The following is a 19,172-nucleotide window of genomic DNA, read 5'->3' as shown; positions in this document are numbered from 1 at the left end:
CCCATGATTTCAGGAGGACGGGTCCCTCCACAAACAGATCACAAGTGATGAACGTAAGCCTACCGAAGAGCAACAAAAGAAATATCCCCACGATCCAGGGGAGCGATTTTTACTCCTTATGGACACTTTTTTATCTGTACATTAAGAAAAATTTCTCCCTCATTTCATTTCGGAAATTCTACTCACTCTGGGGCGGGAGCTGGGCTGCTGAGCTCCTAACTGGGGTCAAGAAGATGTCTCTTTGGTAACTCGAGGTCAGGCCAGTACAGGCACTTCTGTAAGCTGCAGCTTCAAATTGACACTTAAGCAAAGTATTCCGTTTTCTTTGCCAGCTGGAGCAAGCCCTTGTTTTCAGCTCATTTGCTATTCAGCAGACCATGGATTTTTCTAGGAATATCAGCAGATCACAAGGGGTGCATGATAGAAAGAGGGAGAATACTTGGGGGACTAAAAAAGCTCTCGTCTCCCCCTCCCTGGGGAACGTTGCTCCCTGCTGTTACTCCAGACACAGTCCTTTCTAGCGCATGACCCACTGAAAAAGTACAAGATTTAACCACCATTCCCACAGGAACCAGGCAGGAATTTTTTTTTCCAAGTTGTGAGATGAAGGGATAAATATTTAAGTGCTTTTTAAAATAAGAGCTATATGAGGATTTGCTAATTCTTTTCACATGGGCCACCAAGGAGCCAATACGTGGTAAATCACATTCAGCTGTGCGCCTTCCCCCCTCCTCTGCCTGGGCTTGGACTCATGCCCCAGAGATGAAACACTGGAGCTCCCTGTCCAAGTCACCAGACACAGCCTGATGTCAGGTCCTTCTTCCCCTGTCTTCTCCACCCCCGTGTAGACCTCCCAGTTTAGGAGAGGGGAGGCTGGTGGCAGCAGTTTGGTCCAACGCTGAACAATATGCGCTTAGTCCGTCAATAAATAAGAAGTGCTTTGGTTTCACGTGGGCTGAGGTTTGTTTTGGACCGTCAGACGGCCGGAATTGCGGCGCTCACGGCCGTGTTCCGTGTAGCACCTCGAGCGTGAGCGTGGGCACGGGGCAGGAGATGGCTCTTGGCTCATCCTGGGACTTGAACGAAGCAGCACCAGTGGGGTCCTGGCCTGCAGCACCACAGCCAGCTTTCCTGGTGGCAAAGTGGCAGACCTAGCAGAGACCCGTTTAGAAATAGTGCTGAAAGTAATGTTTAGTTTTAACAATGCTGAATAAAGGGGAGGAGAGGGGGAGAAATTACAGGAATTACCCATTATTCTTAATGGTAAGAATAATGATGTGAGAGCGTATTTATTTTTAGCTAAAACTTGCCCTTGAAAATGTAACTGTACACCGTGCGTTATACGGCAACCCATTTTAAACTAAACACCTTGGCAATTAAGATTGAAAGGAGCAAACTGAGGCTGAGGTGTTTTAACAAGGGAACTGTGTTGTGTGGTGCAAATGATCCGATCCTTTCTGTCCTCCGAGTCTCCAGCTGACATCGTAGGTTTGGTGCAGCATTCGTTCCCCTCCGACAGCTGTTTACAAACTGCTTTTCCATGTGACTTTTACTGCACGCAGAGATCTCCAGATAAGCATCCCCGACTGTTTGCATAGAAAATCCCAGCTCCCTGAAGATGGCATCCAGGTCCTTGTCACTGCTGCTGACAGCATGAAGGCAAACCAACCCAGCTCTGTCCCTCGCCTTCCTCTCCCGTCCCCCATTACACCATATGGATTCCCTCAGACCGTAATGTGTTCCACTGCATTTCGACGCTGTGCAGAAGCCGAAGCCAGGAATGTTTTTCTGTCCAAATATAGTCAGGCTGACAGTCTTTGCCTGTAGTCCAAGCCAAATACCCACACTTCAGAACCTGAGACCAGCAAAATTCAGCTGAACTCCGAAGTCACAACTGCACTTTTCCACCCTTGTATAAAGGCAGTCTTTTCAGGGGTCGGGCTGCCTGATAAATCGTGGAGAATATTTTCAGCTTTAAAGAACCAAAGGTGAAACTTGAGAGTTTTGACTGTCCTCTTGCCCTTGGTATGGAGCAACACTATCTCTCAGGAATGGGTCTGGGGAATTGTCTGAAACATCTGAGAGAGGCTTCAGAAACAGCGAGGTTCTCCAGAACGCGCTTTCATTAAAGAGCTAGATCGTAACTTTCAGGGGGATCTGAATCAAGACGTGTATCTTATAAAAACCTTTGCTTTCTCTACAGGGGGACAAAGGAAATTCTTAGGTCTCTCAGGCTATGTGTTTGTAAGTTCTCAATTCATGTTTTAAAACCCAGGTCCACTTGTCATCTTCAGGACCAGTAAGACACTAACGGGTGCTTTGAAGTCCTGGTTTCAGGCTCCTGCTCTGTGAGATTCCTGCTTGACCTCAGAAAGTCTCTTACGCAGTGCTGCCGTCTCAGCACTGACCACAGGTGCAGGTAAGGTGCAGATTACGGCGCTGCCCTGCCCTCAAGGCGGATGTGAAGCTAAATGCTCTGAGACTGAGACACTCGGACACTTCGGCAGGAGGAGAGGCCACACATAACGGTGCACAGGGTACGTTTTTCAAACAGCGCTGACTCGTATGAGCCTTATGAAGGGCAAGTGCACTTACTGCTGTTACGCAGTTGCACGGCTGAAACTCAATGTTCTTCCAGCACTGTGTTTGCTAGCAGTATTTCTTCTGAGCCAGTACTACTTTACTGGAGAAAAGTTCTTGGCTAAAGTTTCAGTCACATTCCAAGGCAGGTCTTTGCTTTGAGATTCCCCTTCTCCATCAGTCTTCTGCAGTCTGCAGACTGACAGAAACTTCTTCAGGGGCCTGAGACACTGCTGAATTGCGGAGCCGCTCGCTTACCAGTTTCTTGCTTCATTCTCTGGTCGTAAAAACCATCGGAGGTGCATTTGCACCACTCTTGGGGCTCTGAATAAAGCACAGGTTGGGGGTGCTCAGGCACAGACATGTCTCGTTCCGCCAGCTGTGCTACTGGGACGCGGTGTAACTCCCTGCAAAGTGGCAGCTAACAGCTGAGACTAGACAGGATTTCAAACTGCTGCAGTTCGGCTGCTTTGGTCTGTAGGTGTTGGAGCCCTGTACCCTTGCTTTCTGCCCTTTTCTCCCAGTTCTATCCGAAACTTCCTTCTGTGTTACTCCTCCTTCTGTCCTGGTGTCTGAACAACAACTGCACTTTGCCCACTCTGCAGAAAGCGTGTTTTTTGTCTGGGGGGGAACTTGGTAAAAACTGAAAATGTTCATGGAACTACACACAGGCTCATTGGTCATCTTTGTTCTGAGTTGTTTGAGAAATCTGGGCCAGCTTTAGTCCCAAAATACGTGAAATCTCTGAAACGTCACAAACCCGATTACGAACTAGGAAAAAAATGTCAAATTAGATTATTTTTAATTACTTTATGTACAAGAGGTTTCTGAAACCTTTCCATCTTTCAGATATGCCCTAGGAATGTTTCTTACTGGCACCAAAACTGCCCGCTCCCTGCCTTTGCTGGAGCTGGGAGATGGCAGCGAGTTCCTTTCCTCTGCCTGGTCAGAGCCGTTCAGCTGAGGACCCCACCTCCGAAGCGCCGAGTGTCCCGCGCTCGGTGACCAGGCAGAAATGAAGAACTGAGAATTTCTGAGTAAGCTTTTAAAAAGTCCCAAACTGACTCAAGCCCACAGCCCGGAGATGCCTCAAAGGCTTCAGCTGCTCTAGGCAAACTGGCCACCTTCCTTCTCCAAGTCTGTCTGCGGTGCTCGAGCTGAGGTACCCCAAACCAGCATGACTGTGAAAATATTCCTCTTTGTGAGCGTAACAAGCCCTTACTGGGTCGCTCTCAAGTACCCAAGGAATTTGCAGGAGTCACTTGCCAAGTTTCATGGATGAGGGAGTTGATGTTTATTTTGATCGGAGTTTGTAAACTCCCCGACCAAAATTTCCTGAGTGGAGAAATGGTGCTTGCTCTCGCCCAGCATCTCCTTTTTCATTCTGCTCCTGAAGCCAGGCTCTGACAAATGACAGCTCCCCTACCACGGAGCACCCTGAGCAAGCATTCCGCGGGCGTGATGCTGGCTTCTGGATTCCCTTTTCTGCCCCCTCCCCCAATTTCTTCATTACATAAAGCTGACAACTGCAGATTTGTCCTCTGCTGATTATACAGGCAGTTAAAGAGAAGAGTTCATGTCCATCCCAGCTTGTTTCACTTTGCTCCTTCCCCGCCAGCCCAACTTTCAGCTGCAGTAATCTGATACCACTTGGCAGAGGCTAAGAGAATGAGAATTTTTGGCACATTGGAAAGAGGCTTAATGTAAAGTCGGCTTGCTTCTTGCTTTCTTTTTTTTTTTTTTCCTTTCCTTTTTTTTCTGAAACTCTCGTGGTTCTGCACAACTCTGGCAGTAGCTGCAGGACTCCTCACAAATGTTCCAGATGCAGCTGTGAGCAAAAGGATTAGCAATGCATTCTGCAAAGGGGATGCCTTAGGAGCTCTCATCTCCCTCTAAAAAGTACTAAAGACTGACATGGAACAAATAGAACAACTTTGTGCAAGCAGAAAGAAGAGCTTCAGCTTCCTCTTGGTGGACAAGAAGAAGAGCAATGGCTATCGAACCCTCGTGGGATTTTTGTGCATATTCCCTTTGGTGGCTTTGCTGGCTGTTGTGGGAGATCCAGCTGGAGCTGCAGTTCAGAAAAGTCAGGTAGGGAAAGGATCAAACTCTGAAAAGCTTGGAAGGGGAGTGGGGATATCAAGAGTGTGTGTGTGTGCTGTTTTTAGGAGACTGATAAACTCAGGAAGCAATCTAACCGATATGTATGTGACTGTGCTAAGACAACCAGATGTATGTCTATTCAAGCCCCTTTTAGCAAAGGATCCTGAGAGGTTGCGATGCATCTAAATAAAATCGGATTACTAGAGATGTGTACACAGCTTGCAGATGACCAACTGGTGCCTGCATAAAAGCTTTGTGTTTGCCCTCAGAACTTGAGCTCTCCTGAGCACCTCTGCTCTCCCAGCCCGGCGTGATGTGGCACACACATATTCTGGTTTCTGCAGCAGCTGAGATTCCTAGGAACTCCAGAGGCAGGGCTCATGGTGTAAGACTGAAACTGGGAGTTGATGCTGGACCTACAGAAACTATTAGCTACATTAACTCTCTGTCAAGGTCTATCCGTTAGTAAGATAAGCTGGGACAGACTGGGCTTCGGGTGGAGCTATAGCAGGACACTGGGACTCTCAGAAGCTGATGTTCACTTAATCTTCACTTTTAGCTTCATTTTAGCTTTCAATTTTAGAAAAAGAAACAATTTAAGAGCTTTTATCACTTCCTGCTGTTTGTGTTTATGATGACCCTGGCGGTAGCATCCCTCATTTGCATTCAGGGCTCTTATTAACTTGGTTCTGAGCCACGGAGTTGTGTTGCTGTTTAGTTTGAGAGGGGAACTGCACGACTAGGAGAGAGAGAGGAAAGAATTACATTCATTACAGCTCAGTGAAGTGAATTAATGGAGGACTGACTGCCTGGGGTGAACAATATAGACCAGGGATGCTGACCAGTGTCTGCCTTTATCTGTATATATTTTAGTGTCTGTTGAAATTGTTAGGGAAGGGCGTTGAAACATCTGTCCTTCTTGTGGTATCTCCCAAACTTTTTGAATACTTAAGACCTTAATCCACAGTCGAGTGGGCTTCCTCCTGGGAATTGCTGACCTCTTCTCCAGTTCTGAATATTCCCATAGTCTCGGCTCTTTGGCATCCAGACAGACGCTTTGATCCAAATTACACTGTAATTTTTAACTAGATCATTCCCGTTTCTGTCAGAACCCTAAACCTGAGCTACAGCATGTGTGTTGGGCATTGGTTCTGAGATGAAAAGCCTACTGTCTTTTTACACCCTATGCTGGTGTAATTTATAGACCCGTGGCAGAGAAGGCAGAAGAAGCAGTGCCCATCACTCAGGCCCTGCAGCTGGTGGCTCGGTGCTATCACAAAGTGGAGATGGCAGCAGTTGGGCTGTGCATTATAGAGGCCAGAAAGCAAACGTGCTGTGTGTTCTGCTGGCTTTGCTAAGGAGCAGGGGGATCTATCACAAACAACTACCAAAGGGTGTTAATGTCTGACCTCATCCCCTTATCAAGACTCCTGAGTCAGCCTGCAGACAGAGCAGGAATTCCCAGTACCAGCAGTCCTGGGCTGGTGATGCCAGAACGAGCGTGCAGTCAGGCCCTGTGCTGCAAGGGATCATAGAGAAAGGAACAGAAGAACATAAGAAGGTAGGATTTGCCTAATTCTACCCTACTAGAAAGAGATGCAAAAAGGAGGATAATACCTTACTATCCCATAATTATGAGCTAATCTTCTCCAGGCTTCTCTTACAGCTCCAGCAGAACTGAGCACACTACGAAATACGGGTTCTTCAGACAGATCCCAGAGTAGAGCAAACTAGGTGACAAAGGTTAAAAGGGAGAAGTGACCCCGAGTGCTCATTCAAGAGCAAATTGGCACCGGAAGGCTCCCAGAAATGTGATCAAATAATGCCCTGCCAAAAGCTGGCAGCTTTGAAGGTAAGATAGTTAACGTCTCTCTGTGTCATAGGTGACACTGTGTGGCCCTTGCGTGCCATGCGTTCGCTCTGCTGAACCCAAACCGTGAGTCAGGCCCACGGCTGAGCTGACAGACAGGCTAGAATAGAAGGCTGTCCTAGAAAAGAAAGATGCTGAGATTAGAGCAAGCAGAAGCCAGTGCAGCACACAGACATGAGCAGAAGAAACTGGTTTCCTGTTGGGATAGAGTCCCTCAGCCTTTCCCCAGTCATGACTAGCTGCAGTCATGGAGCGATTTGAGCAGTGTCTGGCAGCTGCAGCTTCTGGCTTCTCGTCCTTCCTTGCCGTTGGCTTGCTGTAGGCCAGGGATCTGCTGTTTTGCCTCTCCAAGCCTCAGCTGTTCCACGCGTAAAATGCAGACTTCTGTCGGATGTGCTGTGAGGTCGGACAAACTCAGACTGGTGCAGCTTTTGTAATGTTGCCACTGTACGTACTGCGTAGCGTTGGTCTCGGTGCCTCTGGAGTAAAGATGACCCAAAGACATTTGGTATCTTCCTCCTGAAAGGGGAGGCAGAGCAGGTGGACTTCCAGAGATCTCTGCTGGTCCCATGCCTTTACCTCTCCTACTGTAGGTAGAGGGAGGCGTGCCACCAAATGTGATGTCTTTTACTGTGCGGTGGCTTTAAACGCACTCCAGGGTTTCCAGGGCTCCAATTTACTTTGAAAGCATTTCAGATCCACAGTCCAGCTTTATAAAGAGCTCTCGCACAAAGGGTTGCCTGTTCGACTCATTTATCCAGTGCTTCATTTCTTCTGTGGTTAGGCTGGAGAGCAACAGCAAAGTGAAAAGGAAACGAGAACTTTTCAGGAAGAGCTGCAGCTCTGCTGGGGCCAGGAGCTTTCTGAGGCCTCGTTTCTGTTCCATCTGTGCTGCTCTCCAGGAGAGAGGAGCAGCTGCAGTGCCCTGTCCTGGAGTTATGCAACAGCTCAGGGGAGCCTACAGCACCGATCCTCTGGGAGCTAGCACCGAGGGATGCTGCTCCCTTCTTTCACCTGAGCGATGCCCCAGGAATTCGTAGCATAGCCCCTCTTTTGCTCTGTCCTGGTCTTGTTCAGCGTGCTCAGAGCAGGCGTGCTCTGCCAAGCACTGAGCAGCCGATGTGCCAGTCCCTTCTCCTGGATAAGGGAGGGCTGCCCGCGCTCCCCAGCCGCCACGTGCCCCACACCCGGTAGGTTTTCTTTTACGCTGTTCTGTTCTGCAGTCTCTCCCATCTCCTTCAACCTCCTGTTTTGTCTTTTAAGGAAGACGCCACATCGCCTGGTCTTCGTGGAGCGAGCGCCTCTGCTTTGCACAGCTCACCTTTCCCACCTCGGCCTCCAGCACGGAGAAGGCGATACACGATCACGCCGGGGCACTTGAAGTGGGACCACTTCAACCTGACCTACAAGTATGGACTTGCATCAGCCCCAGAGTTGGCTCTTTCTAAGTGACCATGGGCTCTGAGGTTTTTTTTCTGCTGTGGGCATGATATTAACCATACGAATATTGCTAATCCATTTGTCAGTGAGTGATAGCTGCTAACGGCACGCTAAAGCAGGAAGTTTTTCTACCACCTCTCACCTCGGCTGCGCGCTGTCTGGAGCACCCCCACTGCGCTAGAAGCAAGTAGCACATGTGGCAGCAAGCTGAGACTAACAGTAAAACTGTTTGGGGGCAAATTGAGGCTTCCCAGAGCTAGGGCTGCCCGCAGAAGGTAGGGAATCGAACACTGGCTCTGTCGTGCTGTTATTTTTAGAAGAACTCCATCTGAACCTAAGTCATCACTGAGGGAAATTGCTGTTGAAAGGTTCTGTGATTTCAGGAGGACGGAGCTCCGTTAGTGTTGAGTGCTTTTAGGAATCACTTTCTCCCTGTTGTCTTCGGGAAAGCACACCAACTCTCAGGTTACTAACAAACAATAAAAAACCCTTGGCAATTCTAGGGTGAGTGAATATTAACCCCAGTATTTTCAGACTTTTCTGCCAGAGAAAGTGGCTGTTCAGCATAGCGGTGGAGCTGTGTGTATGTGCAGTGCTGGTACTGCCAACAAGCAGGCTGTTATTCGGAGCCAAACGTAATGGACTCCTATGGATTTTCGCATTGAACTTTCACGTTGCTGTCTGGCTGTACTGCTAGCGTTAGTTTTGTTAAATCCTGCTTGGTGCTTAGCCTCAGGGCAGGCACGCTTCCTGAATTCAGCAGTGGCTGAACAGCCCCTGAAACTGTGCGGTGAGCTGTGGTGGCAGCATCCTGGACAGATGCTTTTTCTCTCTGGGCAAATATCTATGGCATTGGTGAATGTTTTCAGGAGAGTTAGGATGAGTTCAGACAGAGCAAGGTTTGGGGAATCCCCTTGGAAGCAGTTTCATAAGACGAGCACTGGCAGGTGGAATCGGGCTGTCCTGGTAAGCTCAGGCTGGCAGGAGTCCTGGAAGTGTGACTGGAGAGGCCTGCTGATCCCTGCTGGCTGACAGAGCTGCACATCTTCTGGGAAACAGTGGAGCCAAATCATTTTTTTCCCAACGTCTAATGTGCTAACAAAGGCCTTTTTAATGAGGCTGCTGACTCCAGCCTCTCCTTTAAAGTACAGAGCAAGCCCCAAACAGAGCCCTTGAGGGAGCCGCCATCCCCAGCAGGTAGGCAGCAGGGCTGGGCTGGCAGGTCACGTCGGGCTCTTGAAAGCATCCCAATTGCTACACTGCAGGCAATTTGCTGAATGCAGATCTGCTTTTGGGGTAAGGTAAGTTTTTAGGAGCCTTCTATACCTTACCGTGGTACAGACAGGGGTTCGGCCATCCTTCACTAGAGATTTTTTTACAGATCAGCTGTGTCTGTACCTGCAGCCTAAGCGAAAGCCTTAGTTTCTCTCCCAAATGATGAGATTTTTTCAAAGGAAATGTCTTGTTTTGCTGTCAAACCTTTGGAGCCCTCTTTCAAAAGTGCCGCCTGAGAGCATTGTAACTCAGCACGTGCGTGTACGTTGTAGCCGCAGCGATGGGAGGGAGTTACCTGCTGCTGGAAGGCAGTTGCTTTCTCTTCTAGCAGCGCTGCACCACAGACAGGTAGGCGTTAGGATAAAGTGGATTTCCGAGAGAACCTTGTCTAAAATATTCTTAATATCCAATCCAGGCTACTCCTGTTTTGAACCTGTTAGAGTGCATGGAAAGTCTTGGTTGTCTGATACAGCCCTGAGAGCCTTTGTCTCATGTGTGGGGAGGGAGCAGCATTTTCCTGAGGTTGTTGTGTGTCCCTACAGAATCCTGTCCTTCCCGAGAAACCTCATAAATGCCAGGGACACACGCAAGGGGCTAGCAGCTGCATTCCGGATGTGGAGCGAAGTTTCGCCATTCAGCTTCAAAGAAGTGCCGCGCCACGTAGATAGTGACCTGAAAATAGGTGAGCTGCACAGCCGCCTGCGCTGCCAGGCGCAGTTTGTGTGTGCCGTCTGTCTGTCTGCTGCTCTCTCCTCTCCTTCCTGTCCTTCTCCCCCTACCACCACGCACAAGTCACCTCCTGACTTTCTCAGGCCTAGAAGAATGTTAGCGCTGAGCTCTTACTTGCTCCGTCTCAAACCCAGCTGTACGTTCTCCCTGGGATTTATGGCCTGTGCACACTAATTATTTCTTGTGCAGATGGCAGCAATATTGAAATAACGAGCAGAGTTTCCAGTGTTTCGCAATAAGCGGTTCAGTCTGCTGTTGCATGAGGCTACTTCCAAGCACATGATAAGCCTTCCCAGGGGCCTGTCCTGCTACCACTTGTGAGCTCCAGGTGGCCCCGTTCCAGTGGACGCAGGGTGCATTGTGAAGCTGTTGTGGTGCTAGCAAAAAGTCAGCAAGCAGCTGCAACTGTAAGGCTGTTTGTTCGTTTGCGTGTAAAATTCAATGATTACGTCCTGGGGTTATCATCTCACTGTCCTGTGTCCTGGGGTTAGTGTCACACTGTCGAACTTCACTCAAAAAAAAACCCGAAGTTTCCTTGTGATGTTGCAAAAAGCATTCAGCATTCCTTTCTGAAATATAGATTCCTTTGTGTGCACTGGGGACAGCTCTAAATCCAAGGTCATCACTGGGCTGAGCCTAGTTTGCCTCACAGCCCTTGTTCCTGACAGTTGCTTTGCATTTATTTTTCCTGTTGTGTCTGTAGGTTGCAAAAAAACCATGTGGGATAGAGCAATAGATTTCTTAGTAAACCACAAGTTTACATGCCTCTGTCCTGGACGGGCTTATCCCGCTAGATACACTAAATCTGTTTCCTTTTTCATAGGCTTCTATTCCATCAATCACACGGACTGTCTGGAGTCTCTCATTCACCACTGCTTCGACGGAACAACGGGGGAACTTGCCCATGCCTTCTTCCCACCCAACGGAGAAATCCATTTTGATGACCACGAATACTGGATATTGGGAAATACCCGGTTCAGCTGGAAAAAAGGTAATACGTGTCTGAGGGAGGACATCGATGATGCCTTTAAGATTTAGACCTTAGTCCTGAGTGCCAGTTCTGCCAGATTCTCTACCATAGCAGCCTAATTCCATTCTTTTATTGCACATAGTTCAGCAGTTGATTTGCGTACAGTTCAGCCACCTCTGTAAAACAGTAATAACACTTCTCACTTCAGAAGGCGAATGTGAGGCTAGCAGTACTTGTTCCCAATTACTGCATCTCTGCCCAAAGCTGAGCTAGCTCAGGTATTGGCTCAAAGGATGGAAAAAAGTAGAATAAAATTATTGTTCTTCCAAGTCACGTCAGTGAGATTTAGCAGAAGTCTTTAAGAGCCAAAAAAATCCACTGACTAAGGATTCCTATGTAATATGCTGATAAGTTAAGCACATGTGCAAGCTACCCCCTTCAGATGCTTTCTTCCCATATACAGTTGGATTCAACACAGGAATTGTGCGATACTGCCGTGGCCTGTAATTATGCAAGATACCAGGATAGGTGTCAGTAATAATAGCACCTCTTTTGAGTCATCCTTCAGGTAAAATCCATCCCTGCTGGAAGCGGGCTTCAAGGTGCTACTGAGAAGCCTCAGTTCAGCCCCACAAGCAGAAGTCAGCTGGAGGCTTTTTCAGGCTGGAGTATTCCAGCTAGCAACCTCACCCCTAGGCAGTCAGTTCCAGTCACAGCTCAGGGCTGCAGGAACAAAGCAGCAGAAAGCTGCCAGGAGGTTGTGAATATTACAGGGCACTTGCCCCCATTTCAAACATTGCTCTTCCAGAGCAGTCTTCCTATAGTCTGGCAAAAACCACTGATAAAATTAGAAGTGTGTGTAAGTAATTGGCTTGACAGTTTGCACCCAAGCAGCTACAGAGAAGGTAAAATGGGCAACCTTTCATAAGACCAAACCTTCTAAGTGCTAAAGTATTTCCTCTGGTTTTACACCAGGATTAGCAAATGTACTTCACCACAGTCAGCTTTTTTTTCCATTTCTTTTCCAGGTGTTTGGCTTACAGATCTGGTACACGTAGCAGCTCATGAGATAGGCCATGCCTTAGGACTCATGCACTCCCTGAACCCCAATGCCCTCATGCACATCAATGCCACTTTGACTGGGAAAAAGACCATCTCTCAAGATGAAGTCTGGGGAATTCAGAGGCTTTACGGTAAGGAAGGCAGGGTTGTGCTTGGGATTTGGCTGGACTAGGCTATAAACCAGGGAGCATTACCCAGGAGGAATCGTATTCCTTTTTTATTTAAAGTGGAACTAAAAGGAGGTAGCATTGTCTGTTTCTGGCACTGATAGTTCCACATGTCAAAGACAGGAGGCCAGCCACAAAGAATAGATTACTGTGTGGTACCTGGCAGGCTTCATGCTCCCACCTCCCCCCGTGGCGGGTCTGAAAGCTACTTGACTGACCCCCTCAAACCTTACATCCTCAGCCTGTGCTGAGCGGCTCCAGCACAGGCACTGCGGTGTTCCCTTATGCCTAGATTATTGTGCTGCAGCCCAGCACCACCTCTGGGCACGTACTCTGAGCCTTACTTTTGTACTGTGCTTCACCCAAGCCAAAAGACTAATTTTAGCCATGGGGAGTCCTGACAATGCGTTTGTACATTTGCTAACATGAAGGGAAGGGAAAAGCTCGCATGCAAAGGAAGGGGGAAGGCAAACAGCTGTTAATTACTCTTTCGGCTGGATTGGGCTGTGTTACCAGAACATGACAGAGCTCTCTGCAATCCAGACAGGCTGGGGCAAGATGCTCTGGAGTTCCAGCACATTTGCCTGCCACTCTTCAAATGCTACTCTGTTTTTATCACTGATGGTATTGCGCTAAAGTAGCACAATGTCTAGCCCCCGTTCTTCTAGTAAAGGCATCCTGCTCTTATTTATTTTACTCCCATTTTAGATCCCTTCCCCTCTCAGCACTATCGTTTACATTGAGCAATCTGATTTGGGTGAAATGTCAATTTGTTTCTTAGAGGGAACAGTCTGTCCCCCCAGTCGCTCTAATGCCTTGTCTCTTTCTGTTTCAGGATGCAGAGACAGATTATTTATGTGCCCATCATGGGCACGAAAAGGTTTCTGCGAGACGCGCAGGAAATTGATGAAAAAGCACTGTCCTTCCACCTGTGACTTCTGCTACGGTACCGTAACTTTTCTTCTGGGGTGTTGTGGGGGGTTGCAGAGGGAGGAGGTAAAGCTTAGCAGCCCTTGCTGCAGGGGTAGGCAAGATCTTTACACTGGAGACCAGAGGATGCAAGTGACTAGCCCCACCCAGCTCTAATGAGAAGCGTAGCAGAGATGCCGTCCTGTGCATCTGAGCCAAATCAAGGCTTGGAAATAGGACTCAGCTTTTATGTTTAAATATTTGTGGACGAGACCATTAAACTGTCCCGTTGTTCCCTAGTTTAACTGAACCAATGCTAGGGAGTTTCTGAACACACAAGTGCTCCACGTGCCTCAGACTGCTTCCCTTTTGGACCCAACTGAGGCAGTGAGCTGCTGATGTGTTAAATTCAGAGCTAAGAGATGCAGTACAGTACCCGATGCAGTGATGGGACAAAGACAAGACAAATGAAATCTCGAGCACAGCTGGACTTGAGCTGCTCCGCAGAAAAGGAGATAAAGTATGTTAATCACCTTATCTAGTCTCTCAGTTTTATGAATTCAGACAAGGGACTCGTGCAGGATCACATCAACTTACTGCAGCTGTGGAGCTGAGTTTTAGATAAAAACCTGCTGCCCTTTAGGAGATGCACCATATAATTAGTATCTCACCAGTACAGAGGTGTTTTTTAGACCAGATTAATGCAAAAATGTGGTCAGATCGCTACAAACACAAATATTCTAGGGGATTGTTCATAAACAGAACTTCTATTTTTCCATGTATATGAAATGAATGTGTTGCTTTTTATCCATCTCCATCAGTTTACATGCCATAAGCTAGTTATCTTTGCATATGAACAAGGTTAAACGTCCAGCCAAGAACTGTTCAGTGGGAAGCATTTTTAATAAATGCTTTTAAGATTCCTTAGGTGATAACATAATGCTATGAAAGTGTTTGGGGATGACTGAAGCTTGGTAATGAGACGTGCTAACGTTCGTCATTTCTTTCTCTCAAATTCGGTGGACAGAATTCCCCTTTCCAACGGTTCCTCCTACTCTGCCCCCACCAAGGACAAAAACCAAGACTGTTTCCGAAGGCAGGAATGTCACCTTCCGCTGTGGACAGAAGATCATTCATAAAAAAGGCAAAGTTTAGTAAGTGCTGTCATTTATTTCAGTCCCTTAGGACACTTTGCAGCATACGTACCAAAAAGGAGGAAGAGTGAGGTCATATGACAAAACATTGTTCATAAGAGTGCCATTTATCTTCTGCAGCATGTGACTGTCTTTCAATTGGCACTCTGAGTAGAAAGAGGGGTGGCTCATTAACTGTGAGAAGGGAATGTGCAAATACTGTTTATAACATTATGAAGTATTATTTTTGGATATTTTATTTGGATAATTGTTACCACCAAGTCAAAGTCACGGGCCTGTATTCTGCAAAAACCCTGTCTTACGTTTATCCATTCACTAGCTTTCTAACTCTTACTAATGTAGAAGCATGTTATTTCTAGATGTTTCTTACTTCTAGATGTATCTAAAGCTGAGAGAAATATGCCTAAGTCCATGCGTTAGTTTAGACTCAGAACCCAATTTCCCATTCACTTTCAATAGGATTCAAACTCGTAGATTACTCAGGATAATGCACTGTTAAAACTGCCATCATCTACCTGAAAGAGATAGTGAAACTTAACGTCATTTTTGTTCAAGTCCCAGCTGTGCTGCAATGCACTTATTTGAACAAAACTTACCAGCTGAGAGGACTGCTAACACATATTTTGTATCGTACTTGATATTTTATAGTTTAATTTCTATTTTTTTCTTATGACAGCTGGTATAAAGATAAGGAGCTTCTGGAATACTCATATCCAGGTTACTTATCCTTAAATGAGGATCACATGAGCATCATTGCAAATGCAATTAATGAAGGAACTTACACTTGTATAGTAAAGAAAAAAGAAAGAATCTTGACCACATATTCCTGGAGGATCAGACTGAGACACTAACGAGGGCTCTGGAATAAGAACTTCAATTACTGCTAGTTCTGTTTCAAATTCAGAATGGTTCTGTAGCATTTTGTATTTAATCTCCAGTAGTGCAAATGAACTTCTAAATCAGCCGCTTCCATACCTTGGGCAAGAAAGACTCTGGGACTTGATTACTGGAAGACAAAACCTTTCCAAGTTAGTTTTAATGGTAAATAATTCATCGAGCACGTGCTGTTCAGAGAATTAAAAAATTAAAGAAAAAAATCAAGTGTAAGATTTTGCAGTTAACCTGGATCACTGCAGACTGCTGAAAAACAAGACCATAACCCTTCACCAAACAAGTGGACGAACTTTGATGGCTCAGCTGTGTTGCAACGGAATCAGAGGTATTGTGGAAGGAAAATGACCAGTTACACTCTGTAAGTGTTTTGCTATCGTTTTCTTAGATCCTGGTACATAGTACTAGAAGCACATGTGAAAAAAAAAAAAAAAGACCTAATAATTCTTTTTCTTTTAAACAACCCCTTTCTAATTACTCTATTCCACATTTCAACACGTTCAGTTCAGGTATCCGCAGAACATCTTTCCCCACAACCACTTTCCTGTGCTTTGTATTTATTACCTGTGTAACCTTAGCCCATATACTGTTTACTTTCATCTGCAGCTCCTCATAACTTGTCCTTTAGGTGTCTGGTCAATAAACTTCTCAACTCCTTCACCAGAGGTAAGATAACTTCCATTACTGTCACCCCCAGTCACTAAGAGATGAGGTGAATGTGCACAGCCATAGAAAAATAGCATTAGCTTGCTCGGCAAAGCCCAGTACACTCCAATGTCTGTATTAGCGAAGGATTCGTTTGCACAGTTAACAATCCCTGACAGTCCTTACGTTTAATAAGTACACGAAAGAAAGATCCTTGTCCAGTATTAAAGCAGCCTACATTGTTTTTTGCTTAGGTTCATCCATTTTTAGTTGTCCTCTTAACCTCTTCAAAGAAGTTTCTTCCTACTTTGAAGCACCACCAAAACTGCAAAGCATCTCATGTATTGCATTATAGGTCAGCAGTCTAGGAAGCTCTCTGTATTATGACAGCAAAAGTGCAAGGGAAAAGTAAGAAACTAAATCAGAATGATTTGTCTGGTACAATTGCAATGACAGTCATTTTACTGGCAGACATTTAGCACGAACTCTGCACATCTTCGTTTAACAGACCGGAGCAACACCACGTGGAGCTGAGCATCTCCTCTCAAGGCAGCTCTGTCTTCAGGATTTGGAGAAGAGAAATGAGAGCAATGAGCTGATCGTCACAGCCTTCAATACCTATCACAAGAGGATGTCAACGCTTCAGCTGCACGGATGCTTAATCCTAGGGCAGATCCGAAGCCCTTCAGCTCACAGCTTAACACTTTCTAAAACATCATTTATTATTAACGAGTTTCGTGCAATTTCTCCGACTGCTGTTTACATACATGGCAGTAACCTACCCCTACCTCCGCAGTGCTCTCCAGTTGATGCTCCTGGCAGGCAGTGTCCATGATGGAGTTTGGGGAATAAGGGAATGCCCAGGCAAAACTGGAGGCAGCTGCAGGGTAAGTGCTGCTAGCTAAGGACCTGCTCTGCCACCGCCATCCTGTAAGGCGTTAGCCACCTTCAAATACTGGCTGTGGACCTGAAGGCCACTGGAAAAAGAAACCAATGAAACAAGTTGCACGTTTAAGACACCAGGCCACTACCCAGCTCTGTCACTCCTCCAGGATGCCACTGACACAAACCTTCCAGTGTGCATAGCTGTTCTGGCTACAGTTTCAAGGCTCGCTTGTCACCCCATACACTGTTCAAGGAACTCAGAAAAAAATTAAATTTTCTGTAAAGAAGCCAACAGCAACAACGACAAATTATGCTCTCTCCGTTGCCTGCACAGGAACACTGCATGACAGCTTCCATTTCTGAAACATAGATTTGTTGGGACAGAAAACACTTCATAGACTGGGTGATCTCTTCAAGGTAAGCAACAAAACTCACTTGCTCTTGGATTACAATCTGATTTTATAAAAATAAAAACTGAAATAAACCAACAACAAAATACGTACCTAAACTACAACAATCCTGTGCTTCCACCGCACACTCATGCACTGGAACTTCCATTTTTCCAAATGCTTTATCTTTGCAGATTTTCCATGGTTGGTTGAAATCAATCATTTAAAAAGACATGATTTCAAACTAATTGAATACTACAGTACTGTTCCTGGTAAAATAGACCTGAAAATATTTTCTCTCTTTACTTGCCTTTGCATAATTTATGTATGATTAAAAGCAAACAACTCCTGTCAGTGTCAAAAATCCAGATCTGTTAGCCCATGTTGGAAAGAAGAATGCCTTCCAGCCACATCTGACACACCTGTTTAAGTAGTTAAAGATCAGTAATCATTGCGGGTAAAGCACCGTTAGCATTTCAGGATTTCTGTCCCCTTTCACTGCTCACGTATTTAATGAGTAAATAAGCTTTGGATTCGGTTTTACCATCACGGTTACCTTATAATATAAATATAAAATAAACTTCAAAAATGCATGGGTGCATGGACAGTTAAGCTCAGAATCATACCAGGCAAGCACTGGGTGCCAAAATAGACGTTTGAGCCAAAATAGGAGTTGCAGTACAGTAACTGAGGGAGAACGGGTATTTCCCTGCTACAAAAAAAAAAAAAAGAACAAAAGAATTACACATCTCTCTCATAACCATATTGCATTTCCATTGTAATCCAGCATGAGGTTTTTGTTGTACTAAAAATATCCCAACCGAGATGAATAACCCTTTGTGTCAGGAAATCACCTCTTCCAGTGCTGCCTGCAACGATGTCAAGGAAGCTAAGAGGAAATAATGTCACCAAGTGCAAGATGCACAGCACAGCCTGAAACACAAAGTATTCAGTCATGGTTTAAGCCTTCACAGCACAGCACAGGCCATGGCAAAATAGCTCTCCCTGACTGTAGGCTGTACAGATGTAGCAAAGAAGCTGCTTTCAGTGGGTTCCTGATCACCACTCCTACCCCGCATAGACAAGTCTTGCTAAAATCATGCATCGTTAACAAACCAGTGGAAAACCTTTTTCTCCTTAGTACTAGGCAATCAGTGAAGAGACAACAGTTCTTCATTTAGCCACAGAAAAAATGGTTTTGTAAATTTACTACAATTTTAGTAATCCAAATTTTTAAGGTCCAAAGCCTTCATCCCGTAAAAAAAACGAACAATCAAACAGACAAACAAAAAGAAAACCAAAACCTCTGAAAATACACTGGAATGTTCATCACTTGAGCCTATTAACTGGACCGTCGCCCAGTTCTGACTGCACGAATACTCCAGTATTTTCCAAATCTTCCTGTCCCAGAAAAGGATGACAGCATTATAAATTACAGACTCAGAAGGCTGTGAGCTTCCAACATAATTCCTCTGGACATTTCCCTTATGAGAAAGGACTGGAATATGGCATTATTCAATCAGCAAAATGAAAAGTTATTCTTTCTATGGAAAAAGGACATATTTAAAAGAACTTTATAGAAAATAAAGTTTCAAGTCTCCATATTAAATCTTTTTGATTTATAAAACAATATAGTACTTCTTTTGCACCAGTGCCATCATAAATACATGTATACAACACATCGAACAGTGGTCAGCCCAGCAGTGCACTCCAAAATGTCAACGCGTATCGAGCCCGGCCCAGCCCTCTCCAAGCTACACAACAGGAGAGATGATGCATAAGCATTATGATTTCTTGCCCAAACAACTGCACTCGGACACATAAAGCTTACTTTAAAAAAAAGAAAAGTTGTTTTTCTGGGCTGATCATATACTGCAATAATGTCAGCACAGACTGGGGGAGGGAGAGGATTAAAAAAAAATAAAATCCACTGTAGAAGACTTAATGCCACTAATAACCAAGTTTGCTGCATGTGAAGAAATGAAATCCTTCACACTGATGAACAATTAAAAATGTATTTTAATTCTACAAATTTACAAGGGAAAAAAAAAAAAGGAAGAAAAAAAAACAGAAACTGTTCCAGGATTGTACTTCAAGTTTTCC

The 19,172-nt window shown here is 45.6% G+C and overlaps 1 protein-coding gene across 4 annotated transcripts; it reads left to right on the top strand.

Moving 5' to 3' along the window:
• The first annotated feature begins 233 nt into the window (after positions 1-233).
• Positions 234-18,901, top strand: MMP23B (matrix metallopeptidase 23B). 4 transcript variants are annotated; one of them, XR_005814090.1, is made up of 10 exons: positions 3,457-4,671; positions 7,817-7,962; positions 9,811-9,950; positions 10,821-10,988; positions 11,996-12,160; positions 13,032-13,142; positions 14,133-14,259; positions 14,936-15,511; positions 15,757-15,816; positions 16,304-18,901. XR_005814090.1 is itself a non-coding variant. In XM_040533244.1 (8 exons), the coding sequence occupies exons 1-8, from the start codon at positions 4,495-4,497 to the stop codon at positions 15,108-15,110; spliced, it is 1,209 nt and encodes a 402-aa protein (XP_040389178.1). In that variant the 5' UTR covers positions 234-4,494; the 3' UTR covers positions 15,111-18,901. The 4 variants fall into 4 exon arrangements, 1 of the variants encoding a protein (XP_040389178.1); XR_005814089.1 differs by lacking the exon at positions 15,757-15,816; XR_005814088.1 differs by having other exon boundaries at positions 14,936-15,816.
• The last annotated feature ends 271 nt before the right edge of the window (positions 18,902-19,172 follow it).

This window comes from Cygnus olor, chromosome 21 (assembly GCF_009769625.2).
Source record: "Cygnus olor isolate bCygOlo1 chromosome 21, bCygOlo1.pri.v2, whole genome shotgun sequence".
Classification (NCBI taxonomy): domain Eukaryota; kingdom Metazoa; phylum Chordata; class Aves; order Anseriformes; family Anatidae; genus Cygnus; species Cygnus olor.
This window is presented reverse-complemented; position numbering and strand designations above follow the sequence as displayed.

Bases quoted from the DNA above. Each gene is read 5' to 3' on its own strand.
- MMP23B (XM_040533244.1), top strand. From the start codon at position 4,495: ATGGAACAAATAGAACAACTTTGTGCAAGCAGAAAGAAGAGCTTCAGC. The intron at 7,963-9,810 runs GTATGGACTTGC...GTGTCCCTACAG, and splicing joins CACTTCAACCTGACCTACAA to AATCCTGTCCTTCCCGAGAA. The intron at 12,161-13,031 runs GTAAGGAAGGCA...TTTCTGTTTCAG, and splicing joins GGGAATTCAGAGGCTTTACG to GATGCAGAGACAGATTATTT.